This window comes from Toxotes jaculatrix, chromosome 11 (genome assembly GCF_017976425.1).
Source record: "Toxotes jaculatrix isolate fToxJac2 chromosome 11, fToxJac2.pri, whole genome shotgun sequence".
NCBI lineage: Eukaryota > Metazoa > Chordata > Actinopteri > Toxotidae > Toxotes > Toxotes jaculatrix.
Genome location: NC_054404.1, coordinates 4,434,912 through 4,461,859, shown reverse-complemented (window position 1 = coordinate 4,461,859; position 26,948 = coordinate 4,434,912). Strand labels below are relative to the sequence as shown.

The window sequence follows — 26,948 nt, the reverse complement described above, 5'->3', positions numbered from 1 at the left end:
GCAGGTGTAGGCGCACTCTGCGGCCCAAAGCTGGTAATGATTTATACAGGTGAGCAAATCAGAGAATCCACTACAGTCCAGTATGATGTAAATGAGTCTTTGTTCTAGACAGTCAGAATTTAAAACAGAGCAAACAGACTGTCCGGGTCTGATATATAAAAAAAAAAGTCCCTCAGCGCATCCAGCCCACCCTCTCTCCCCTCCTCACTCTCTGACTCTCCCCGCACAGACCCAGTCTTCTGTTGGGTCCGCCCTCCCCCCTGCTGCCATGGCCGCGGAGGCTGCCGGTCGGGATGATGCGACGGCCGGACGTGCAGACTGCACCGAGATGGAGGATCGGGTAAGATGCTTATGGACAATTTAGGACGCTCTCTTTGCAGAAATCGTCCAGGTTGGAGTCTTTCCCTGAGCAGCAGGCCTCTCCAGTCCCCGCAGCTCACTGCTGCAGCAAGATGGAGAAAAACTCTGCAGGATTCACGCCGCCGCTGCAACCGCAACGATTTCTGATTCTTGTTTAATGGCACAATGTTCAGCTAGACATTTAATTTACATTAAGTTTAGAGGGAAGGAATATGAGCTTCATGGTTTAACCAACAGGGGTAGAAGAGGGGGGGGGGGGGGGGGGGAGAGGTCGGCGCGCATCGCGCTTCTGCTGCGGCTGCTGCAGCGCTCACATCCTGTGTGGCGCGCTGATGTGAAAGGGAGAAGTGAAAGTGCAGCAGCTGGTCGGTCCGTCGGTCGGTGGATGTAGGCTACCGAGGCTCAGCTTATAAATAGCCCGACGGTGATCACCGTTTTAACAGTTTGTGGTCGGGGAACGCGGCGCACTCGCCTCGTTTCGCAGCCGAATCCGGAGAGATTGGAGTGCGCCTGTCAAGCCCGTTTTCTTCCACTTGGCGGTGACGCAAGTTGGCAGCAACTTGGCAGGCAAGGTAGGAATTCTTCCTGATCAGCAGAGCAGAGCAGAGTATGAATGAAAAGAGAGGCTTTGTTGGGCTGTTTGAGGACGTTATCAGAGGAAAGTGTCCAGCCATAAGCGCCTGCAGAGGCACAATGTGGTGTTTTCTCTATTTATAGGCCCGTTCGTGTACAGTGCCTGGTGTTTAGGCCTGGTGGAACTGCAACTAAAGACTCTTTACATTATGGATTTGAATTTCATGAAAATTATGTTATTCTCACAACATGTGAAGCTGCAGTCTGTAAAAATATTTGGTGTTTTTATGCAAAATGGCTACAAAAAATTAAGTGATTGAAGATATTTTTGGTGAACAATGTAGAGTCCAGAGTAAGGAAGGTTGAAGGGTGTGTGTGAGTGTGCGCGCGTGTGTGTGTGTGTGTGTCAGGTGGGTATTCTTCAGAGGAAAGCATCCGTTCTCCACCTGCTGGCAGGTGAACGGAACCTGTTCTTCCACTTTGCATTTACTGAGATGTTTGTGTCAGCTGACGCTCGCATGCTCTTAACGTGTTGTCCTCAGTCTGAAGAGGCACTCATCTGCCGCTCCTCATCCCCTCCACTTCTCCCTTTTTGTCTTCTGCTTCTCTCCGGGTGAGTGTTTGCTTAAATCGCTGTTTTATCCTCATCACGCTGACATTTACTGCCAGCGTGTTTTCAACAGGTACGACAACTTTATCTTTATCAAGCGTTATCTCAGTGGATTTTAACCCGGGCTTAAAATCAGCTTGTTGCCTAAAAAGATCATAATCTCCAGTAACAGGAATTTGTGATTATTGTCACTTCTTTGTTCTATTGAAGGATGGTGACAGATATTTGTCACCTTGGTGTATATTGTGCAGATGCAGGCTATGCCAAAGGTGAGGCCAACGAAATGCATCAGATTATGCAGTGCAATCTCCCTAATCTCTTCTCTAGAAAATGAGAGATGCTGGATTAAAGGAGGGAGTTAGTTAGAGACCGGGGGGGAAACCCGTGAAAGAAAGCTGTTATTAGAGATTACTGGGCAAAGGATTGTTGTACGACCCTAATACTTTGTCTGCTGAGTGTTGACAAGATGCACAGAAATCACCAGGAATATCGGAGTGTGTGGGAGATGTCTCTGTACGTACGCTGTTGTGCCAGATGTGAGATCCACCTTGCACTTTCTGGGTTAAAGGGTGAACTAGTTTCTCTCCCCACTTGCATTCTTGGAAAAAACCTAATCTGGTCACCTCCCTCAGTGGTTTGGTGACTGGCTTACCCACAAGAATGGTTTGCATTTTCTTTCAGCTGCTTGCAGTGAAGCCTTTTAAAACCAGCACCACTCCTACTGATGGAGCTACAAACCCCTGCACAGGAATAAAAGTGTTCAGTACTGCCTGAACACGCTTCTTATTTAAATCTTGCGTACTACATGTGATAATGTTGAGTCGTATGATTAGTTAATTGTCTGCTGTTTGTGTAATGTTTGTTTTTCATTTTTTCCTCTCTTACCTTACATCACTCCATGACACATTTTCAGTACAGCAGGAAAAAGAAAAGCTGAAAATGAGCCTGAAACGTCAATTTCTTTATTCATGATAACATTATATTTTAAAAGAGTACAGTGTGCAGCATCTTGTAATGAAAAGAGCGTATTTTACTGAACCCTTTTAGTGTGGTTTGTCAGCAGTGTAGCACAAATCAAAAGCTACAAAAACAGCAAGGTGTGGTGACAATAACAAGGGAATTCATCTGAACTCAACGTGTCTCTGGAATGAATGGAATGTGAAATAAATCACGCGTTGTGTTGAGAGACTTGTGTAAACGATACGATATGTTCGTCTGGTGTTTTGCTGATGATCACGGCAACATCTTCTAGTTATTAAAAAAAAAGCAGGCACGTCTAAGAGGTTGTTTAGCTGACGATTTGTGCATTTCACAGTTTTAATATGTATTTAATATGTAAGGCTGTCCCTGTGTTTGGTTGCAAAATGGGGAAGGGATGGAAAGTTCCTCCTTCCAGATTTCTTGTTTCTGGCCACTGAAACTGATCATCATGGGCAAATTAGCCACAGTGGGGTGAGGCAATGAAGTTTATACCAAGCTGGTAAAGCTAGATATTAAGATCCTTGTAATAATTTAATAGGTAATAAAGCCCTGATAAATCCTTATAAGATTCTTATTGCTTTATCAAGATTTGAAGCTACGGTATCTAAAGCAAGAACAATTCCTTATTAAGGTTAATAAATCCTTTATGTGTAAAAGTCCCACCAATGAGAATGAGGCTGTAACTGTTGTTAGGTAGTTGCTGGGATACTTCCCTGCAGACCTGATTAGAAAACCAGGCCGACTCACTGAGAGGCACATGTTCTCACTTTGTTTCTTTCTTCGTTTTTCCCTCGGCAGATGTTTAGCAATGTGGTGCTGTGCATGCCGCGGTGAATGTATGTATGTATACAAATATAATATTTTTTTGTGTCTTCCAGCTGAAGGAGGAGAATATGAAGGCTGATTTGGAGGCTTCTCTGCCTGCTGGACAGGAGGATTTTGCGATCCAGTGCCGAGACGTGTGCCGGTCGTACGGCAAACTGAAGGTCCTCAGCAACCTCAACCTGACTGTACCACAAGGACACATGTGAGTGGAGTGAATACTGACCTTCATGTGTTATCGTGGCTGTGATTTCAGGCTGTTTAGCTTTATTGATAAGACATTTATGTCTTTATCTTAACCCAGCTGCAAAGGAGAGCTTCACTTTATCTATTCCTGTGCTTCTCAATATCTCACAGTGTTCAGAAACACTGGAAGATATTTCAGAGCCTCCCACCTCTGAAGCACTGAATGGCACAAGTCCAACAGTGGACTTGGACAAGTCGGTGGATGTGTTCTTGACATGCAAATGAGGCTAGCATTCTTGGGTGAGGTGTCCAGGACCTGACTGGAACCGGTCTACCCCAGCCTTCTCCTTTGTCATGTATCTGCTGACTATCAGCTGCCAAAATCTAAATCTCCTGCAGGACGGTCAGGTTTACCTTCAATTTACCTTCTGCTTTGTTTGGCTCCTTAAAACTGAAACAGGAAAATTCAGTCACCCTAAATGGCACTGAGAGGGTTTTTCTCCAGAGTTGAGGCTCTGTTGTAAAGAACCGTGTAATATGTCATCTCATCTCAGCGCCTGTCATGTTCTCTGCTTTTTGAAGTTGTCTGTCATCCGTCTCTGTCTTTTCTCTGCACATGAGTTTCATTCGAGAGGATTTATGCGGGTTTATCACTGACAAGATCACCTTTCTCGCACATACCTGCACTCCCGACGCGACAAATGAGATGAGGAAGAATGGGGAAAAAACACTTAAAGTTAAACTTAGTTTTCGCAATTCAGTTTTTTCCTGAGCTGCGCTCATGTGCACACAAACTACAGGGATGTTGTACATGTGAACATTTTTCTCACAGTCGTAACAGGTCAGAAATGTGCCGGAAAACAAGTATAATATAATGTTACACCTGGAATGCAATGCAGGCAGTGTTACTAAGAAGGGTGGTGCATGTGATCTGCTTTCTTATTTTATGCCCCTGTGCCGGCGATAGCCAAGGCCAGAGGCATTATTTATTTTTTACTTTAATATACACTTAAGAATTTACTTGCCACGATTGAACAGAAGAATCAACTTTAAAGATAAAATGAAATAAGAAGGCAGTTAAATAGCTGTTAAAGTTTACAGAACTGCCTCTGATGATGTACAGTGTATTCTCTCTCCTGACTTAAAAACGTACCTGTGCCATGTTGTGTTTTCCAGCTGATTTTTCATGAATGTAGCACATCGTTGTTTATTGTAAACCTCTGCTGCTTTGTTGCGTTTGAAAATAACTTACACAATGTATGTCCTCTCAGAAGCTCTGGTACGCATTGTCACTCTGTTACACCGCCTCACACCGTTGGGTTTTATCTGATGTAGTCATCTGGTTATCTTTGATAGATCCTTACATAGACATCAGCTTATCTGTTTCTGCTGTTGAAAAGCGAGATGGAGATCCCTCTGAAGTCCCTCCATGCCTGACTCTGTGTGTACAGAAGCTACAGTTTCTCTAATACGTTCCGCTAAGTTTCATCCACTTCACTTCACTTAGTGACTGAACAATCTCGTTAGAGCTCTGACAGCGCGTTAACGTGCCAGAGGGAAAGTGCAACAACCACCGTCACACCAACATCACTGAATTCAAAGGCTTACATGCTACGATGAACAAAAAACGAATCATCATCATTTTGGCGAATTCACAATTTAACAGAGATTCTGTGTTTTCAGTTATGGTCTTTTGGGCCCCAGTGGATGCGGGAAGACCACACTGCTGAAATGCATCGTGGGAACTCTGAAGATCTCGCGGGGTCACATCACTGTACTGGGGAAGCCACCTGCATTTCCTGGTCATGACGTGCCGGGGAGGATGGTCGGATACATGCCACAGGTAAACAACACACGTTAAAAACTTAACACATCTTAAAGGAATGTGTAAATGCATTACACCGATACAGACCCATGTAATTATCCCTGCATAAAGCATTACAGGTTTGTTTGAATAAATGAACCCACTGCAATATAGTCATTTGTCCAAAGGTCCTTGAAATATTTGCAAGGCCACAAATTCATGCAAATTCGGGACCTCAAACATGACAGAGGGTAATTTTTTTCCTGTTCCCCTCGTTCGTAGCTGTATGTTCAGCTAGAAAGCTTTAAGTCCAGTTACTGAGTCGCTCAGCTCCACATTTAAACCTTTATTTGTCCAGGGAATGTTTCTCGAGGGCTTCTTTCATTTAGCCTCTGTTGCAGTCAGAGACCTGCACCTGAGTGTGTCTCATCACTGTCAGAGCGGATATCTGATGAGGCTGATAACCCACATGGCATGTGGTCTCCTGTGTGTAACTGTAAACATCACGCTCGTCCCTGTAGGAAGTGATCTGTGACCCAGAGAAGAAGAAATGTGACACCTTACCTGTTCCCCGCTTTGCAACTGTTGTGCCGCTGTGGTGAACTTGGCCTGTGTTGTCTGATGTTCACTGACTCGTATCTGTGACTCGAGCAGAGAGGCTAGCGGGTACATAATACATCCTGTTCATGTTTTGTTGCAGAAAAATGCATAAATGGACCATTATTTAAGCACTTAATCCTTCAAGATGAAATATTTTTCACTCAAGAAGTCCAGACAGTAATCTTTTCAGTTATGGAAGTCTTTGCATAAATGCTTAGAAAGCAGCAGCAAAGGATAAAAGATACTAACATGCGCTACCTCTCCTCATTCATCTTTCTCTGAAGAAAATAACACACACACACAACCTTTTGAAACACGGTTGCTTTGGGTTGTGCAGGAGCTGGCGTTGTACAACGAGTTCACCATCAGCGACACCCTGACCTTCTTTGGCCGAATCCACGGCCTGACGTCGAAGGAAACCCAGGCACGCATGAACTTCCTCATCGACTTCCTGGATCTACCTCAGAAGCACAGCCTGGTCCGAAATCTCAGGTAAAACAGACCGGTTGAGCTTGAGCTTCCCCAGAAAGATTTTAGACAACGTAACGGACTGAATATGAGTCTGTTTTATTGTGTACCATAGCACTGAGTTCATGCTGCAACCAACCGCTCACCTTTAGTTCCGTAATTGCGTATAACGGCGTGTGGCGTGGAAGAGATTTGCTGCAGGTGAACTTTGGACAACGTTCGATCGACAGCCGACTGGGTGCCACTGTTCGATTTTTTAGCAATCACCAAGCTAACCTTTGTGATGTGACAACATAAGCTTGTGAGCTTGGTGAAACACAGGCAAACATAATCCCTCTCTGCTCCACTGGTTATAAACCCAGTGCCCATAAAACAATGTGACTGATAAGGAGGCGAGCGAAAGTCAAACAAAGAGAGAGCCTCCCCTTTACTGTAATATCAGCGTTTATTATAGTCTTGCCTCATAGTCTCTGTTACGTTCAGTGTTGCCAGATTATGTTTGTCTAGCATTAACATATACTGTAATACCAAGATACTTACTGTTGTTTAAAGGCTGTATTTTATTGATTTGTTCTGTGGTGCCGGAAAATAATTTGATGAAGATGGGCCTTGACACACCTCTGGTCTTCTGTTTTATTAGTTTAATTACACAAATCCAAAGCCAAGTGTCCAATAATTAAAAGTAATCTCCAACAAGTCCTTTGGATAACAGTGTATGAAACGTAAAAAGTCAGATTTATAATCTGGGGCATGAATTTTATAAGAGCAGGTTTTTACCAGGCTGTTACAGAGCTACTTTATGACTTTGCAGCTGATTAATAATTTGAATAGGAAAGAAGTTTGAGCATAGTTATAGTCCAAAAAGTTAAACACACAAGACATTAATCACCTCTCTGCCAACGTCCTGCCGCTGAGATTTCTGTCAACTGGTATTTACCCTGTTTTTGGAAGAAAAACCTTCCACCCACACGAACCTCCGCTGTCAGCCACTCACATTTTCATCATTTTCACAGAGCAAAAAACCCTGTTCTCAAGCCATAAAGAAAACAAATCATTTGGCCTTTCACCAAACACGTCTTTTGGACCTCTGCTTTAATCATGAAGTTATTTTGGAAAATGTGACTTTATTCTTTATGTCAGTAGAGAGAAAACTGACAGTGCTGTAGCAGCCTCTCAGACACAGAGATCATAAAAAGAAGCTGACCACCTTCTGGCTCTTGTATATTCTGCAGTTATTGGAGGAAACAATCAACATTACTTGTTCCAGTTCATGATTTACATCCCTGAGTCATTACATAGACCCTTCTGTTCCCAAAGAGACCCTTCAAACCAGTTTTCATTAGCAGTTCATGTAATATTCATATCATCTGTGGTGTAACAGCCTGTCATGTTACTTAGCTACCAGTTCCGGATAAAACAAAATAAGATCAAACTCTTAAAATACCCCCTTTCTCCCAACATCCCTCGCTCAGGTCTTGCTGTGTTCCTCCGTGTTGTTAGGCAGGTTGATCCTGCAGGTTTTGTCTCGGCGACTTTCGACTCCTACCCACCTCCCTCAGGAGTGAGTGGCAAGCATAGAGACGAGGTGGACTATCAGTTACGCAACAATTAAGAATGTGGCGGAAGAGTCGCCTTTGTTGGCCTTTGAGCCTTTTTGTTTTTCACGCTTGCTTTCTGTGTGTTTGTTACAGCGGTGGTCAGAGGCGCAGGGTGTCTCTCGGAGCAGCTCTGCTTCAGAATCCAGAGCTGCTCATCCTGGACGAGCCTACGGTCGGAGTGGACCCTGTGCTCAGGGCCAAGTATGTACTGTAACACAAACACAGACACAGACGGATACACACACACACTCACTCAGAGAAGCTGACTGTGCTGGATCCTTAAACAGCAGAAAAACATAACATTAAAGATGTAATGTGATTAAATAAAAGCCAAACCCCCAGATAAAATCATTTTTATTATCACAGTATTGATACTATATCTATATATTCCCTGTACTAGCAAGGAATCAAGATTACATTCGTGGTAATTCACTGGGCTGTAAATGTAAATGCTTTTCAGAAGTCTGTTATCTTGCCGCTGTATTTACTGCAAGTTCAAAATGGCCGACACGAGAAAGGGGAATTAATACCACTGAGATTAAAATAGCAGACACCCTGTTTACATCTGTTACTCACTGTGTATTTCTTTTAAGCTTTGTTTGTGGGTTAACACTTTACTTAAAGTCTCCCTATTTAGCATTTATTAGCAGCATATAAACACAAATCATTTCTAACACATTATAGTGTGTTAGAAACTATTTATTAAATGTTTATACACTGCTTATAAATGCTAGATAAGAGGACTTAAAGTAAAGTGTCACTTTTTTTTTAATAATGTTGTCAAATGACGTTTCCAGAAGCGCTAACAGCTTCTGTGTCCGTCTAACATTCTCCATATCATCGACTTGGAAACACACTGGCTTCAATATTACAGTTTCACAACAGGGAAAAGGATTTGTACCAACAAACTCTGCATAAATATTTATGCCTTTGTTATAGAAAAGCAAGTCAGAAATCTTTTCTGAAAGAGTACCATGCTCCCTCTACGCGTTACTCCAGTCTCATTGTGTAATCGCGCCACAGAGCCTCGCTAGATCAGACTGTTGGCAGGCGAAGTGCTGCTGGCGAAGCTGTGAGCTTTTCCAGACTGAGATTTTAGGAAACCTCCATTAGCGAGTGGGTCAAATGTTATGTAATGTGTTTGGTTTCTTTTAACTCCTTTCTAGGATCTGGCAGCATCTGGTGGAGATTGTGAAGACGGGGAAGGTCTCTGTCATTATCACCACGCACTACATAGAGGAGGCCAGGCAAGCCAATGTGGTGAGATAATTCATACATGCATGGAGATGCACACGCAGAACCCACAGCCACATAAACACGTAAGGGAAATTAGGCATAAATACACATGAACGCTCAAAGGCATTCAGGAATACGGCGGCAAAATCAGTGGCACTGTGTCCACGGTGGTCCTCAGAAACAATGGGTCCATTGATATTTATTCTGTGTCAACATGTTAGATGAAGTTTATACTTATTAGCTTTGACAGGAAGGACAAAAGCTCAAATTGAGAGAGAAAAGTTCAAATAGAGTTTGTAGGGAAGCTCTCTACTCTGCTGCTGCAAATATTCACCACAGTACCACGTGTATTAATCCTCTTCTGAAAATAGTCCCCAGCAGACAAACGTTTTACTCCTGTTGAGCATCACTGACTGGAAAACACAGCCATCTATGTATTTGTGGCCGGTTTTAAGGATTTATTACATCTTTAGTAGCAACAAAATTAATTTAGCACAAAAACATTGTTTCTTGTTTATTTAGTGCAAAAAAGTCATGGCAACCGGAAGAAAACCGAACATGTGGTCACTGTTCGACACTGTTTGACAGGTGTGGTCGAGCCTGAGATGCACTTCCTCCTGAAATGTGAATCATTCAGTGAAATAAGGAACATTTACTTTGACCAGTTCAGCGCTGTAATTCCAAATTTCAATGAACTAAGTGACATCTCATAGTTAAAAACACACGCACTCTCGTAATATACGGTAAATATATAATTAATGCATATAAGTATATTGATCTTGATGCTGATTCTTTTCGTTTTTTTGTGAACTGACACTTTGGTGCCAATAAAGCACCTTTGAATTGAAGAGGAAGTGAGGCAGACACACATTTAAAAATAAAGTCACCACAGAGCCATTACAGGAATTTTCTGGTTTCATCTGTGTTTGATGATGTTTCAAAGATTTGTGTCAGAATCAAGTCAAAATAATAATAATATGACAACAAGCAGATTTGTGGTAAATGCTCACACAACAGGGCCAGTGTCAGCCTATAGCCCTTCATATTTACAGCACATTTAACACCTGTCGCCTTCACTGCTGGTCAAACTAATGCTCGGCTTAATGTAGGTCCAGTCATCGCTTGAGTTCATTCACTGTTTTGCCAGTAATCTTCTTTGTATATAAAGTCCATAAAACCGAGTGCTTTTCAGTTGTAAGTTTGTTCTGTAGATTATCACAAACCACAATAGTTTTCTTTTTGTTCTTCTCGGCGAGAGTTAGAAAGGAAGATACCACTCAGGGGTTATTATTGTGCTCACTGTTGTTCTGTCTGTCCTTTAGTACTGTGAGCACACTAAGGTTAAAAGTTATCATAATAAAACTGCATGCACAAGACTCCTCTTACGAGATTCTCGTTTTAAAACGAGTCAGCTGGAAAAAGTCAACCGGGTTTTCGGCCAACTCACGGAGCTAACGTTAGCTTATAAGAAAGCTGATAAGAAATGATAAGCCTGCTTCTGTCGACCTCTGTCTGAAATCAAGGACCCATTGTTTCAAAAATTACAAAAGATTTAGAGTGGCAAGTCTTCCACCCTTAATCACGGTAAACTTTATATGTGCTGCACGAGAATGGAAAGCTTAAAACAAAGCAACAGAAAAATCCAAGGAAGCCACACAAAGACAGAAATGTTGAGGTGTTACTGGGCAGATTTAACTTCAGCCTTTCAGAAAGATAATTAACTAACAGTAGTGTGTGTGTGTAAAAATAAAAAACCAAACAACATTTAATGCTTGACAACTAATGTGGAAAGTGATGATCTGTTCCTTTGAGATTGCACAGTGTTTTATTTTTATTTATTTATTTATTTATTTTAATGAATTTAAGGAAACATACAAACATGAAACACAAATTAAATGTTATCTGAACCAGAAGCAAACTTTCACTTCTCTTTTGCTGCACAACAAACCACCACCACATTTCACAAGAGTGAAAAGTTTTTCATGGGGAACATGTCTGTTAGTTTTAGATAGAAAAGGTCATCTATTGGTGTTTGTTGTGCAGCTGAATAAACCCACCAGCTTTCTGATCCCTGAGATATCAGCGAGTCCACACAGTATTAAAAATACTGCAGATGGTGGCACCTCTGCTCATTCCCTGGGATGTTAAAAAAATGTTTGGAAAGATTTTTGCAAATTAATATTAAGGCCAAATATTTATTACCGTTTCATGCACCATTTGCCTGATGTAATGTGTGACTGCCTCAGGGAGCTGCTAAGTGAAAGCATTTCATCAGCCTGGTTTTCAGTGCAGAATATTTTGTCCCATGATGGTTTAAATGCTTTTTAAGAAGCTTTGCCGCCCTGCTGAAAAAAAAAAAGGACAAATATTTTTTGTCATGGTCTGATGTAAAGACAGAACATTTGCTGTGTTGTGGCTGCGCTGTGCTGTGTGTCAGTATTGTTCTTTAAATAATCCTATCTGAACGTGGTGAACCGTCCATGTGGTTTCTAGATTTCAGTTCAACAGGTCACAGTTAATCAGCTTGCTGGTACAAGTATTTGTATGTGTGTGTGAGTGAGTGTGTGAGTGTGTGTGTGTGTCATATTCAAACTGAAACTCTGGCCTGTGAGGCTGCATAACTCAAGCTCGTTCTCAAACGGCACAAAAACGAGGTGCAAGGTCATTTTGGCCCCTCGCTGATGCGGCTACGTGCAAATACAGAGCCAGAAATTCTCCACTGAAACCAGTCTGACCGCTCAGCCAACTCACTCATGTCCCCGTTCAGGGTTAGACCATAGGGGGGGTGGAAGTAGATCACACTGACTGGCTGAGGGAGAATGAGGTGAATTCGCTGATTTATTTCAGTCTTTGTGAGTGTTACACCTTGACAGAAGTATGTCAGGTGAAGCAGCGCACGGTACAACAATGCATCACTCCACTGTGCAGGAATGAGCTTTGCTAGGTCGTGTCAACACGCTCTGTTGTCGTTTCGTCAGCCTAACTCCGTCTGGTACAATAGGTAGACTTTGGTCACATAGCAACTGAAAATTTTGTTTACAGCCTGTTTGACCCACTGAAGAGATTCATGTGATGAGTTTGCCACTGATTTTGAAAACCAGTCGCTGCAGCTGTTTACAGGTTCATGTCCGAAGAGTCCTCTTATGATAAAAAGCTGATTCCCCCAAAATAATTATGAATTGGAATTCAAGTTTTGATTTATGTGTGTCTCTTTTCTCCATCCTCTAGGTCGGTCTCATGAGGAATGGCCATTTGCTGGCTGAAGGGCCCCCAGACGCAGTCATGAAGCAGCACAGTGCAACAGTGAGTACTGTGTGAACCCCCAGTGGACTGTGTGGACACCCAGGGGCGCTGGTAGTCAGGGCAGGGAGGCTGCTCATGGAGCCACAGAGCAGAACAACCTGACAGTAGTGGGGGAAATTATTTCAAACTCTAATTGTAGGCACATTGTTGTGGTTTCAAAAATCTTGTGCTGCAGGGATGAGATCTGTATACTCTCTAAAAAGAAATGAAACCTCAAGACTAAAACAGTATGCTGTCTGGTCCCTGTTCACCTGCTTTACTTTCTCCTGCAGACCCTGGAGCACGCCTTCCTGCAGCTGTGCGAGACATCAGATCGGACCGGCTCTAAACGGGGATCCAGTCCACAGGGCGGGGCGTTAGAGAACAGCCAATCGTTCGAGAGCGGGAGAGACGAGAGTCGGCCCATTCTCGGAGTCGGACCAGGAGCTGCAGCGGAAGCTCCTAAATATTCAGGTACTGGTTTGAAACATGTTTTTTTCCAGGTTATTGTAAGTTATACTTTTTGCTGGATCAACCTCAAATGTGTCTTCTTATTGTGTGTTTTGTATGTCTGCACAGCGGACTGGAAAGTGCGAGCCAGACACATGCTGCCAAAGTGGAGAAACATCGCCGCCCTGATGATCAAAACACTGGTGCGGATGAAGAGAATGCCGGGGTATGTCACCTTTATCAGCCTTTAATAGTAATACCAAGTAATTAATAGCAGAAGTCACGATTTGTCGATATCTGTTAGTGACGTGTTGGTACAGCTTTTCTTACTCTTACTGTCTCCTCTGGGTTTGCAGCTCGTTGTGTTTCCAGTTCCTGCTGCCCGTCATCCAGATCTCTCTGATCTGCTTGTGTGTCGGAGGAGATCCAAAGGGGATCCAGGTCGCTGTAGTGAACAACGAGACGTCCCCCACCGCCTACAGCCAGTCGCTGCTCTCCTTCCTGGACAACTCCAGTGTCCAGCAGGTGTTTATTCGGCCTCGTGCGACACTGATATTAACACACATCAGTCACGATTGCATCCTCAGTTTTCACATTAGTGTTTTTTTCTCTGTAGCAGTTAAATGTGTTGTGGATCTTTAGGTTAATTCAGAATGTTTTGACTTTGAGTTTGTTTTGTGACTCACTGAGTTAAAAAAATAGTCGCGGAGTTCAGAGTGAGTGTCAGTTTCTGACATAGTTTCTGTTTAGAGAGGAAGTAGCAGGTTTTTCTCACATGTCACACATCACTCTTATGTTCAACCTGGCTTTAAGCAAATGAGTTTCACTTCAGTTTACAGCTGAGCAGAGGGAGCTTCTAGGAATCTAGGAGTGAAAGGGAGTTTCTTCGCGTCACACTGAGAACAACCTTTCAGTTTACTAAATAAAACACACAAATACTGTAAAGTGGAGGTTAATTATCAAAGAGAATCAGTCAACATTCGCTTGAACTAAAGAAATTATGACGTATAATATATCAATTATGTCTGTTGTTTTCTATCCTTAGGTGCCCTTGTCTCATACAGATGCTTTCAATGGGATCTATAACGGAGAGTATTGGGGAGTCATCGGCTTTGGCAAGAACTTCACCAGCTACCTGACAAAAAGGTGAGAGGAGCAGCATCATGAATAGGGATGCACCAGTCAGGTATCCCAGCAGGCTGCCACCACAGCGCTCTCGTGTTATCTCATATACAAAATAATGCAAATGAGTTCCACGCAGTGACTTGTACAGATTTTAAATGTAGGAAAAACAGAGTACCAGTGCCGGATCAGCCGGACACCCTGAGCTGAGGTGCCAGAATCAGCATCAGGACAGAAGACGCTGGCTCCATCCTCCCCTGATTGTTTGGCATTTTCTGTGCCAGAATTTAATAGTAAACTGTAACGCCAGGCTGCATGTTAAGCACTCTTTATGAGGAGATTTGAAAAGTTTAGTGTCAGTCGCCACATTTGTCATGTGGCTCTGTTTCCTTTGTTCCACCTTTTCCTTTATTCCCTGCTCACCTTTGATAACTTCTTTCCGTACATGCCACAGCACAGACCGATGCTTATGAAGTTATGCACCTGCAATGCGCCGCCTGTCACAGAAGACTGTGTTTGTGTGCGTCAAAAGGTTTTTCAGTATTCATTGAAAACCACAGCGGAGCACACCGGCTCTATCAAAATGCCAGCGTGACGCACAGACAGCATTCCAGCTGCAGAGCAGAGACAAACTCATCACACAAAGAAACGAGATAAACACACTCAGACGCGCACTCCTGACCTCACTGCGCACATGCACACATATCTTAACAACCATCACACATGTGGCAGGTGTCAAACTTTTTTTTCCCACCAGCACCTGTGCAGTTGCGGTTCTTAAAAATGGTTGAATATTATTTATAGAGGTGGCTGAGTGAAACGGCATCACACAGGGAACACTGCACAACAAATTTTGCATCATCAGCAGGTTAGTCAGTCCATCATGAAGCATTTATAACAGGTGTATAAACAGATAACGATTGCTTGAAAACACAGTATAATAAAGTTTTAATCATTTGTTGTCACTGGCTTTAAATACAAAACCAGCCTGTGAATCATTTGCTGTTGCGTGAACAGTTCATAAATGCTCTATAACACACTGTAGAGAGTTGTTTATGTGTAGTCATATGTCATTAATAATAATTAAAGCTGTGTTATACTGTGTTATCAATTAATCAGTAATGACGACTTCTTATGAGGAGTAATAGTTGTTCCTAAAAATGTCCTCAGATTTTCTTATAGCCACATTATATTGTGATCAAAAAACATGTGTTTACTGCTTATAAATGTTAAATAGAGGATAATAAGATAAAGTATTACTCTTTTATTTCCTACAAGCAGAAAAGCAACTGAGAAAAACGTGGTATTTTAATTTAGTGTATTTTGAATTTCCTGAATCCTACACTTTTGTGTTACTTGCCGTCTCAGTGTTTCTCTCCTGTGTGTCTTTGACACACGTAAACACACACACACACACACACACAAATCAGACCACGCCAACTCACTGCTCTGAATTGCCATCATGTGAGGATGAGTCAATCCTGGAGGGTAAAGGGCACGAGTTGTTCTTTTAGGTGTGAATCACTGTTCTGTGTATACCTGCATTTCTCTGTGTATTTGTGTGTGTGTGTGTGATTCCTGGGTAGACAGTCTGGTCCTTCCTGTCCCTAACACACCTGGGCAGGTCACAGCTTAGCACCAGCCAATCACACGCCTCCCTCCTGCTGAATCATGTGCCGCTCATGTGACAGACCTGCCTGAGGAAAACAAGAGGTGTCTGCTCCTGCGGCTCCAAGTCGTGTGAAAATAATCTGAACTGTTCAGTTACAGGCACATTTTACAGAATAACAGACCACGTTTGCATCTGTTCATTGTCTGCTAATTATTGTGTTGACAATGCATGATGGGTAGGGAGTTATTATCACTCACGCAGGTGGGAGTTTCAGAGTCTGACATGACAGCAGACGATATTCAGAAACTCATCTTCAGCACCTTATACCTCTTATTTTTGCTCCTGTCCCAACATTTGCATCCCAGCTTTTTTTTTATTATTATTATTGACTGTTTCTGATTGTGAAATAAATTTCCAAACTCTGTGAGGTTTTCCAGATCACGACTCTATCCCTGACTTTACAGGATGATGCAGAGGCAGGTTTCTAGGGAGGTGGTCGACGGAGGATCAGTGCACGTCTGGCTGGACCTGACAAGTGAGACGCCTTAACATGTCTTAACATTTGCTTTACATTTATTAAAATAGAATAGATATATATATAATATAATAGAATATATAATATAGAAAATAAATGTTTATGTTTTTTCCAGATCGACAAATTGCCTTAATGCTGCAGAAGAAGCTTCATGACGCCTTTCAGGTATAAACGTGTTTCCGTTTGTTTCGACAGCTGGAGTCTTGAGTAAATATTCAGATGTTTTCATTTTTCTTGGAGCGATACCATCAACACACCATCCTTCATCACACCCAGCAAATACAAAGATGTCTGACAACACACGAGCTGCAACAGTGTAAACTGACACGTGTGGTTCAATACAATCTATACTGTGAACAGTAGACTAGAAAAACACACTCAAACGTTACACACTTGGCTGAGTTCCCTGACACCACAGCTGCATTATCGTTCCAATATCAACATCAATGGCATTTAACTGGTTTCTGCTATTATACATGACACATAACCAAACTCTTTATGGGTGTAAAACACTTCAAAGATTAATTTTGTTGTTTTTTATTTACACGTTTGTGTTCACATCACCATCATGACTCCACTGAAAGTTGAAAGTCATTAATTAAAATGAATTATTTGCGCAGTTTTAATACAGTATAAGACACATTCTGCCTCACAAGAAAGACGCCTTCATTGATAGTGTGATTGGTGTCGTTAAATCTCCTCGTCCTCTGTCTTCAGGCTTTTGTGGACCATAAGTTGGGCAGTATGTCATACCTGGTCGCTCTGCCAATAAAGGTAAGAAAAGAGCTGACGGAATAATAACAGAATAAAAACGAGAGTGATGAGGATGTAGAAAAGACACATTTGTTTTGCAATTTCAGAAGAGACGCTGCTTTACAAATAAGTTGACAACAGTATTTAATGCAATACAGCAATAAAAGTCAGATAAATTATGTATATGAAGCTGTGTTTCTGCACACTGTTTGACAAAGTAAAAATAAATGTCTTCTAGTTTGAGGAGCCCATCTATGGCGACCAAAACACAGACTTCACTACGTTTGTGACACCGGGAGCTGTGCTCAGGTCAGTATGATGTGGCCCGGTTAACGGAGTCTATGGCTGGATTCATTCGCTGCACCTGTGTTTATGAATGTATGGTTTGGCGTCTTTACTCACAGATTTAATGAGATTGAACCAGAGCAACTTCTTAGCGAGATGGTTTTCTTTACCATGTCAAAAAGTCATTTCACTCCTGGTTTATGTCTTTCTTCTTCCTCTAGCATCACCTTCTACCTGGCCGTGGGTCTGACGGCTCTTTCCTTTGTCCTGGAGAGGAAGGAGGGGCTCTTGGACAGGTGCTGGGTGGCAGGTGAGTGGTCAGAGTGGACATTTTTGTCTCAAACATATCCCTCGAATGAGATGAGTTTAGTTATTGTTGCTGCTGTTTGCATCCACAAGAAATAAAAACTCATGTCAATTATTTCTGTTCAAACAAATCTCACTGAATAAATGACAGACGTGCATGTTACACTGGTTGTTTGGAAAGTTTGGTGGGTTTGTTTTTGTCTTCAGATTTGTTCAAATCTTTAGACTGACGTCTCTAAAGCCTTGGCCATAGGTACTGAACATTGAATTGAATCCAGTCAATAAATCATTTAAGTGTAATTTGAGACTTTACCAGTAGAGGGAGTAACATGATCACAGCAGAATGTGATGATGTTCACCAGCAACAAAATAGGCAGCTGTTTTTTAACATATGATGAATTATTAATTTAAAATTAAAATGATCAGTAAGTGTATAAGAATCTGTAGATTACATTGTTTTAAGGGTTTGTAATGTATTTGATTTTGTTACAGCTATTTGGATTCAGAGGAGATTTAACGATCCTTGGTTTGTGATGACCGATTTACTGCTGAGATTTTGGACAGAACTTATTTATAAGCTCTTCGGTTATAAGTAAATAATACTTTAACATTTCTATTTCTGTTTCTGTGTCGGTGTCTCTCCTGCAGGTGTGAGCTCTATGGAGACGATGCTGGCTCACCTCTTCTCTCAGCTGTTTGTCATCAGCGTTCAGATCATCCTGCTGCTCCTCTTCATACTGCTCGTCTTCAAGGTTTGTCCTCCTGACGCTGGCAATAAAACAGACGGCTACACTGACAAACACAAACGCACTCCCCCAGATGAGATGAAACTTTATTGATTGGAGAGTGGGTCTTTACAGCAGCAGAAGCCCACGGGGAGGAAAGTAACAGCGAGAAAAAAATTGATAAGAAATAAAAAAACAACAAAGGATTAATAGAAATAAATAAATACCTAAAGAATTTTTGGATTATATAAACAAAGTTGACTGTTTCAGTCACTTTTAACTACTTACTTTCATTTCATTCATATATGTATTTTAAGAATCACAGACACACGTCCTCCTTGTTGCTTGTTTCTCTGATAGTTGTGGTTTTATATTTGGAAAAACCACAGCACAGGGCAATCCTGTTTGACCTTCATCGACACTGTAACACTCTCAGTTAATGTTGAAGTGAAGCTGAATTTTAAAGGTGATATTTCTGCAACAAAAGTCACTGTTTAAGGAAGATGTTTGTGAGACTGAAAGAGCCCAGAGCCTTTAAAAGAAAAGGTCACTGCATTCCTGATATGATTTGGTTTGTGGAGAGTTTGAGGAAAACTGTTGGAGGTTAATGTTTCGCACATGTAGCAGACCTATAACGCTGCATTTTCATTATCATCATCAAATTACAGACAGAACCTTAGACCCATAGAAATTCACTTTCACCACCAAACAGACCTTTATTTTCTAAGATTTGGATGCATCAGTTTATTTTTTCCTGTGCAATGCACACGTGACAGCGTACTGGAGACAAGATATGGTGTAAATCTTCTCATGTGTGTCCGGCAGACGCTGAAGGTCAGCTGGGTCGTTGACTTCAGTGGACCTGCATGGAATCAGTACAGGGACAAGGCGCTGAGACAAAGCCAGGACAGATATCATTTGTGTGTGTGTGTGTGTGTTTATGTATCTGTGTCCATGCAGGCACGTGTTTTTATGGTTGTGTGTGTGTGCACTCGTCCGTGTCTGAAAATGTGAGCGTGTGTATATATGTGTCTGTGTGTGTGTGTGTGTGTGTGTGTGTGAGTGTGTGTTAATTAAGGTGCAGAAGTCCAAAGAGACCACCACCCCATAAATCACTTCCTGCGTTGGCCGTATCCAGGGATCACTGCGGGATCGCCACGACAACAACCCTTGATTGCTGTGGCAACCGAGTGGTCATGTGGCCTCTCGGTGCAGGTCTATTTTTGCACGTTGTCAGGGGAGACGGATAGTGTCTTAACACACTGAGGACAAGCGCACGCACACACACACACACACACAAATATCTGCAGATTCTCGTCAGGTCCGGAGAATTATCACCTTGTATCTGCTGAGCAGAGACTTGCAGACTTTTCCCTCTGTTTTTATTTGATTTTGAATAGTTTCACTCCCCTGCTCTGTGTACACTCCCCTCCGTCTCCGTGATTTACAACCAAACTTAATCAGCAGTAACGTTTCTTTTCATGTCTTGTTGTATTTTTGGCTGAAAGTCAGTGAACACCTCTGTCTCTACGAGTCTCTGCCTCTATCTTTCCCTCTTTATCTTTCTCATCGTCTTTTTCTGTTCTCACGTTCCTTAAAGGAGTCCTGCACTGATTTAGCATTTTACTTCTGAAACATTTTTGGACCCATGACAGGCAGTTTTTTTTTTTAAACAGAGGATCTCAATCTCTTGACACTTGCGTCAGTGATTCAGGTGTGTTGTGCTTGTAGCAGCTTATGTAGTCTCCAGCTGCTTTGTGCATTAGTTTCTAACATTAGGTGCGTTTTCACCCAGGAACTTTCCCCAGAGAACAGGAACCTTTGGAGGAACTCAGTTCTCCTTCGTGCATTTCTAAATTAAGTCCAAACTCACTGCTTTGCTTGTAGTTTGTGGCTGTCAGTAATCAGGATGAAGCAGCCCAAGAGATTTTACAGCCGATGGACCAACGAAGAAGTCCTGTCTTTACACATGCGGACAGTTTCGAAACACAAATCGCAATGTCCCAGAGGGACTTTCACTTCTAGCACCACACCTTTAACTGGGAAAGTTCCTGAGTATTAGTTCTTAAGAAATTACATTTCCTGGAGCGTTTGAAGACACAGACACACACACACACACTGAGCTAGGTTCAGACCAGTGAACCAAGTTCATTTGCTGTTTCTTGTGACATTCTGTGTTTTGTGCCTGTAAAAAATAATGTTTGTGACTCTGAAAATCTCTCTCACACTTTTTTTTTTTAATTTCAGCTTTTGGGGCCACAGCTTTGCTCATGAAAATACTCATCCCTCTCCCCCCTCCCCTCTCTCTCTCTCTCTCTCTCTGCAGATGCCTAATGAAGGCTCCTTGGTGCTGGTCATAATTTTGATCGTGCTGCAGGGCGTCACCGGCATCTCGTTTGGCCTCGTCATCTCTGCCGCAATTGATGACGAGCAGAGCGCCAATCAGGCGGCCCTGGGCATCTTCTACCCCAACCTCATCATCAGCGGTAGGCCTCAGTGTGTGTGTGTGTGCGTGTGTGTGTGCGTGTGTGTGTGTGCATGAGTGTAAACAGACTTAAAAAGTCCTGTAGGTGTCTGATTGTTGGACCATTATTTAGCCAGAAAAAGCTGATTGTAAGCTCTTTGATGTTGGAAACCGGGTGTAAGCCTGTGTGGGTGAATATTTGTTTGGATTGGTTTAGAACATCAGAACTTTAATGGCTTCAGGAGAACTTGTGGGTCTAATCCTCCTCTAACGCTTCAGCTAAATTAAGAAAACAAAGAGAACTGCAGTAGTTAATACACAGACTATGGTTAAAAAGAAAACAGTAACATCTGTCTCCTCCCGTCTTCCTAATTTGTTTCTTGTACATGTTTCAGTGATGAAGTTTAGGGCAGAGTTTCTTTCATTTCAGCTTGTATCACATGCTAATATTTGGCTTTTCATGATTTCCTCTATATTTTATCTATAACTTTAAAAACCTCATATCATCTATTTTCCGTTGCTCACCTCCTCGCCTGCTTTCAGCGGTCCAAACAAAATAAAGGTTCTCATCACAGTAGGTTAAAAACAAGAGGAGCCAGAGCTTGTTTGAAGGCAGTGTCCTCTCTGTCCTGTACTGTAGGTATCATCTGGCCTGTGGAGTGTATCCCGTATCCCCTCCGCTATCTCAGCCTCGCCCTTCCTCAGACCTACGCCTCTGAAGCCCTTCGCTGTATCATGTACAGAGGTAATGTATACACAAGTTACACAACACGCATCAGTTTCATAATGTTACAGGCTGCTGTGGCTCATCTGGCATGTAGTTAGCGTGTGGAAGAGTCAGATTGTCACGTTATACACAAGTAGGCAGCGTGTCAGCCAGTGGTCTGAATCATTAATCAGCCCTGGATCTTGTGTAACTCAGCTTCCTGGAGTGTAAGTTATAGTGGTTTCGCTCTGTCTCCCCAACCTCGTCTCCTCCTCTGGACCTGATTGGCTTCGGACAATGAGACCTGACGAGCCCGAGGTCCCTCTGTGTTACATGATACATGCCAAGCACATGAAGTCAGATGCGGCGTTTCCTGTTTTAAAATCTTATCGTAGAGGTGCAGCGGAAGATGAGATGCAGGCAGAATTTAGCAGGGACAGCGTTCGGTTTGGGGACAGATAAATAAGGTTTTATCTTTACTACAGTACAGCAGTAAAGAGCACTGCAGTGTCTTCTACTGTCATGTTTTTGATGCTTGTTTTTAAGAGTAGACGAACTGTAAATAAAAACGCTGACTGTGTTGGAGAGGAAAAAACGTTTTGCAGCCCTGAGTTCAGCCTGTAGTCTCCCTCTCAGGCTGCAGACACCCCGAACAACCGCCATGAATGCAGAAAGATAGAGCAGCCTGTATGTTGCCTGAGAGGTAAAACACAGGGCAAAAAAAAAGCTCCAATGCGTGTTCACATTGTAAATATGTAAAATGTGAACACACACTGGACTAATTTCAGACTCACATTTGTAAACATGTAACTGTCCGACAGGTTGGGATCTGTCTCGGATGATGGTGTGGCGAGGCTTCGCCGTCACCCTGGGCTGGAACACCTTCTTCCTCATCCTGGCCACAGTCATCTTGAAGCTGAGGACGTGACGGCCTCGTCCCGGAGAACATCCTTCAGTGTTGGGACGGCGCTGTCAGGTGAAGCCCTGGAGACCGAGATTCACCTGGGCCTTCTGTCATCTGTGGATGCACTGAGGCAGCAGAGGGTGGGGTGGGAAGGGGGTCGAAGGGGTGGGAAGGGGAGAATGGACTGATTATCTGTCTCTCACACACAGACACACTCATGTGTCCCTCAGCCAGCTGCCTGATCCTGCAACAGTTGCTCTGGCCTGTTCAAATGTGGCTGAAATTTCAAAATGCTGCAGGTAGAAGTGCTCAAGACAGACTCCTCACGTGCACAGTGCGAGAGTGTTCGTTCAACGGTGAACGCTCAGCAGGGATCAGGTCGGGTCTGATCGTTTGTTTCGCTTCAGTTTGCAGCTTGTTGAAACTTTTCACCCCCAGAATCGGCCATGTACCAGCTCAGGGTCACTTTTTCGTTTCTGTTTGCCCTTAGTCTTAATGCTAACAGTGAGATTCTGCTGTGATACACTTTATTTCAAAATCGGCGAGGCCTGAACAGTCCATTTTGAAAAGAAAAAGAGGAAAAAATAGTGAAGAATAAACTTTAATGTGGTTGTCTGTATAGCTTTTGTTTGTCTACCTTACTTTTACATTATATAAAAAAAAAGTCTTAGCACAAGAGAATGTGAAAATCTTTGGGGTTTTTTTGTTTTGGTTTTTTTTTAACACGCAGAAAAAGTGAGAAGAGGATTGTTGTTGCAACACGTTGTGGGAACCCAGAATAGGTTCTAAAGTGCTGATCCTTTCATATTGTCCAGGAAATTCTCAGTCGTTCAGGCTTCCCACTGCAGCAGTATCATCTCTGGTTGCTTGCTTGTTTTATCTGTGTTCAGTTTCATGTTTTGTCTAATGTGTAACAGGAAGTGGTAACCGTGTCTCTTCTCGTAGCGTTACCAGGTGCTCCAGTGCAAACTGACATGTAGAGGGGCGTCGTCATCGTCGTTCTCGGTTCAGGTTGATGGTGTTCTACATAACTTGTGTTTTGTGCCTGCATCTCCTGTTGGTGGAGGGAAAGTACTGCTACTATATAATGTTTTGTTTTGTTTTTTTTAATTCTCCACTTTGCTGGACAGAGTGGAGGCAGTTGGATAGATTTTTCTCACAGGTCGGGAGTGCCATGCTTTCCACGCCGTCTGCATCCACACGAAATATGTTCTTTATTTTTTACACAGAAGTTTCAAACTGCTCTTACTGTATATTTTGTTTATGAATCTTCCACCAACAGTAACTAAAGCACACAGGAGTAACGCTGTTTTGGATTCAGCATGTCGTAGAGCTGTGCCTTTGGGTTGTTGCGTTGTCTGTGCTGAAGGGAAAGGGAAGAAAAATCTGGCAGGTAGTTGGAGACTGGAGTCACTGTCAGTTTAGAGCCGGTGGGAAGCGAAGAACCGAGCTTGCCTTCCTTTTGTGTGCAAGTAATCAGTGATGAAGAAAGCCACATTTCAAAGTAACTTTTTACAGTGAAGTCTGAAGTTGTATCGATAAATATTTTTTTTAAAACTACAACACAAGAACATTATTTTGTCTCAAAAACAACAGGCCAGTCTTTGGATTGTGGGCAGAAGTGAGATTTTTGCTGCAGTGCTGCTAATGGATAATTTATGAGTCCATTAACTGGATAAATAATGAATCTAAATGACTGTAAATCCCTCTGATTGGTTTGCGTCATGGTCTAATGGTACAGATGTATGTACAGTATGCTGTGTGTAATGTTAGCTGTTGAATCTTTAGGAGAGCGTTTCCTGCACTGTAAATCTGCTGTTGTTGCTCTGCTGTAAACTCATCTGTGTTCCTATCGCGCACACTGTAAGGGACATTGTGTTCTTGTTTGGTAGAAAACGGGGAGCGGTAGCCTCTACAGACAGCTTTTTTTTTACCATGGTCAGATGACACCAGCATGCTTCTACATGGACTCAGCTGTGTTTTGCCAAACTGTGAGGATACATACTGAAAAATCCCACCGTCGTGGCGGGATTAACTGTGCCTCACTCGACTCCCGTCACAGAATGACGTACCTTTTAAAAAAAATAAGTTTAAAAGAGTGGACAGTCTCTGGTCAAATTTGAACAGCTTTCGTGAAAGTTTGGACATTATTTGGTGATATTGTGGTTACACTTTTTTTTTTTCCCTTGTCAGTTTCTGGACAATTGAGATGTTATTGCCAAATCTTTGTGTTCAATTTGTGTAAGACTGTCAAATGGTTATTTTTGTTCTAAAATACTCTACACCCATGCTTCGGTATGTAAATCCACCTGCAAAACTATTATGTAAGCATTTTATAACATTTACATGAACTGCAATCACATAGTGAAGACAATATTTCAAACAAGCTGATTACATTGGCTTCTTAGTCAGTTATTCCACTGTAATATTATTCCTGTAATACAGCATAGCATAGTGTCGTGAGCGACTGAGGATACACTCTATGTGTTAGGTGTATTTTATTTTAGCCATGCTAGCTGCATTCTTTCGTAATAGCGCCCACAGACATTCATGGTGCCCAGATGATGAATCCTAATGACTCTGGAGATCCCCTGACTTCTCCCTCTGGCGCCTTTTGTTCAAAAGCGTTGCATCAAACTTTAAACAATATTTAAGTGGAAATCTGAGACCGGCTGTGGAGCTGTTTGGTCACATTATCAAGACACTGTCAGTTAAATCTGATCAAACCACACCCACGTACTCACGATGAAGCAGATTAGCTGAGCGTTGAACCTGAAAATAAAAGCTTATCATGTTTTTTTTTTTCCCAAAAGTACATTTTGATCGTTGCTTATTTAGTCACAAATATTTTATCAAGCACTGTTTTCAAACCAGGTTTCGAGGGGCTTTAAGGAAGCAGAGGCACAAAACGCCCATCAGTGAGGCAGTTAAAATTGGAATCCTTACAATGACATTCACTGATATTTTCTACAGCTATTTCCTCACCTAGATTAAGGTGATCAGAATGTGTTGTCATTTACTGTAACAGCCAGCTCTCATTCAGAGCTTTGTCTTCTGTTGGTTAATATTGGAATATTGCAGTTCATGTAAACATGAAAAAATGTTAGGAAAGTTTGCCGGGATGTACCGCTTCTGCTCTGCTCCAAACTCCAGTCGACTACCTCTGCTGTCTCTCCCCAAAGGGCATGTTCAGCATTTACGCCCGTGCGTTGTGACATGTATGCACTGTGATAGCGGACATGCTCCGATGAAGCTCTCTTCGTGTGTTTTCAAACATTAAACCTCGTGGAGAAATCCTCCCTTTGTCTCGCTGTTCTTCTTTTCAGAGCGGTGCCAGATTCTTCTCGGTACCCAAGCCCAAAAATCCCCCACAATTCCTGTGGTTACAAAAACACCCGGAGGCCGTGGTTGACAGATTTATTCAATGACATCATGCTCGCTTGCATCACTGTGTTGCTTGTTACCACGGCGACGACGATGACCCCCTCTGCCTTCCGCAGATCCTCACCTGACTGGCTGACTATTTGAACTTCGAATGTGTGTGTGTGTGTGTGTGTGTGTGTGTGTGTGTGTGTGTATGAGAGAGAGAGAGCACAGATTTGTGTGTGTTCTATCAGTACATCAATTTGCACGCATTTTTGAGTTTGTGTCTCCACTTGGGTGTGTGTAAAGTAAAGTAGGCATTTGTATGGGTGATTTGTAAGACCTTCCACTCAAACAATATTTCTTCCAAAGCAATAATAGTTTAAGGACAAGAAGTCCTTAAAGAAATATTTATTTTAACCCAAGCTATGATCTTTTCCATCATCTAACCCAAACTAACCAAGTGATTTTTGTACCTAATTCTAACCAGAACCTTTACCGTAGAACTGTCACAACGTTTTATTTTTCAGCAGTGATTTTTAACATTTATCCTGCCACAGATAAATTCTATTTTATTTATCATCCAGTACATTATTTGTTACTGCGTTTAAAAGAAGGCTGCCATTGTTTTTTGTTTTAGTCAAAAAATGTCTTAAAAAGACCAAAACTAACGTGTCAGTCAGTCTGTAAATACTTTCCACTCAGGACTGAAACCTACGTACCTACCTACGACCGAGCGACCAGCCATGCTCGTGGTAACGGAGGATCATGACACCAGTACAATGGTGTGACTCACTGACATGTTTTTAATAGTTTTTGGACAGCAGCGGAGCTCCGTGGCACAGATGAATAAAGCTTATCAGGCTTTGAATACACAAACAATAGTTGTGAGCAAAATCACATTATTGTTGGTTTTGGCATTTTCATAGGATTCGTAAGAAAAAGAAGAATTTCATCATTATAATAAAAAATAAATAGAAATTTAATCAGCTTTGACCTGTAAAGACACAATAGTTCCCCATTACTTATGTGTGAATATGTGAAGATCTGTGCAGAGTTGTGGTGTTTGCACAGGAGTCTATGCCTGAACATGTATACTGTCCATGTATTGCTTTGTTTATGTGTTGTACAATCATAAAGTAAGTGTCTCAGATGACTTCCCCTATAGATGGCAAAGCTTTAACAGAGCACATGTGGCTCCCA

The 26,948-nt window shown here is 42.3% G+C and overlaps 1 protein-coding gene across 2 annotated transcripts; it reads left to right on the top strand.

The window, feature by feature from the left end:
- The first annotated feature begins 713 nt into the window (after positions 1 to 713).
- On the top strand, positions 714 to 22,434 carry abch1 (ATP-binding cassette, sub-family H, member 1). 2 transcript variants are annotated; one of them, XM_041050474.1, is made up of 20 exons: positions 714 to 932; positions 3,403 to 3,551; positions 5,216 to 5,375; positions 6,274 to 6,428; positions 8,096 to 8,203; positions 9,169 to 9,262; positions 12,467 to 12,541; positions 12,814 to 12,994; positions 13,100 to 13,196; positions 13,327 to 13,495; positions 14,016 to 14,116; positions 16,169 to 16,239; positions 16,355 to 16,404; positions 16,957 to 17,013; positions 17,231 to 17,301; positions 17,499 to 17,587; positions 18,232 to 18,335; positions 20,635 to 20,794; positions 21,413 to 21,517; positions 22,300 to 22,434. In XM_041050474.1, the coding sequence occupies exons 2-20, from the start codon at positions 3,418 to 3,420 to the stop codon at positions 22,404 to 22,406; spliced, it is 2,088 nt and encodes a 695-aa protein (XP_040906408.1). In that variant the 5' UTR covers positions 714 to 932; positions 3,403 to 3,417; the 3' UTR covers positions 22,407 to 22,434. The 2 variants fall into 2 exon arrangements, with proteins under 2 accessions (XP_040906408.1, XP_040906409.1); XM_041050475.1 differs by lacking the exon at positions 714 to 932 and adding an exon at positions 1,498 to 1,546.
- Positions 22,435 to 26,948: the final 4,514 nt, after the last annotated feature.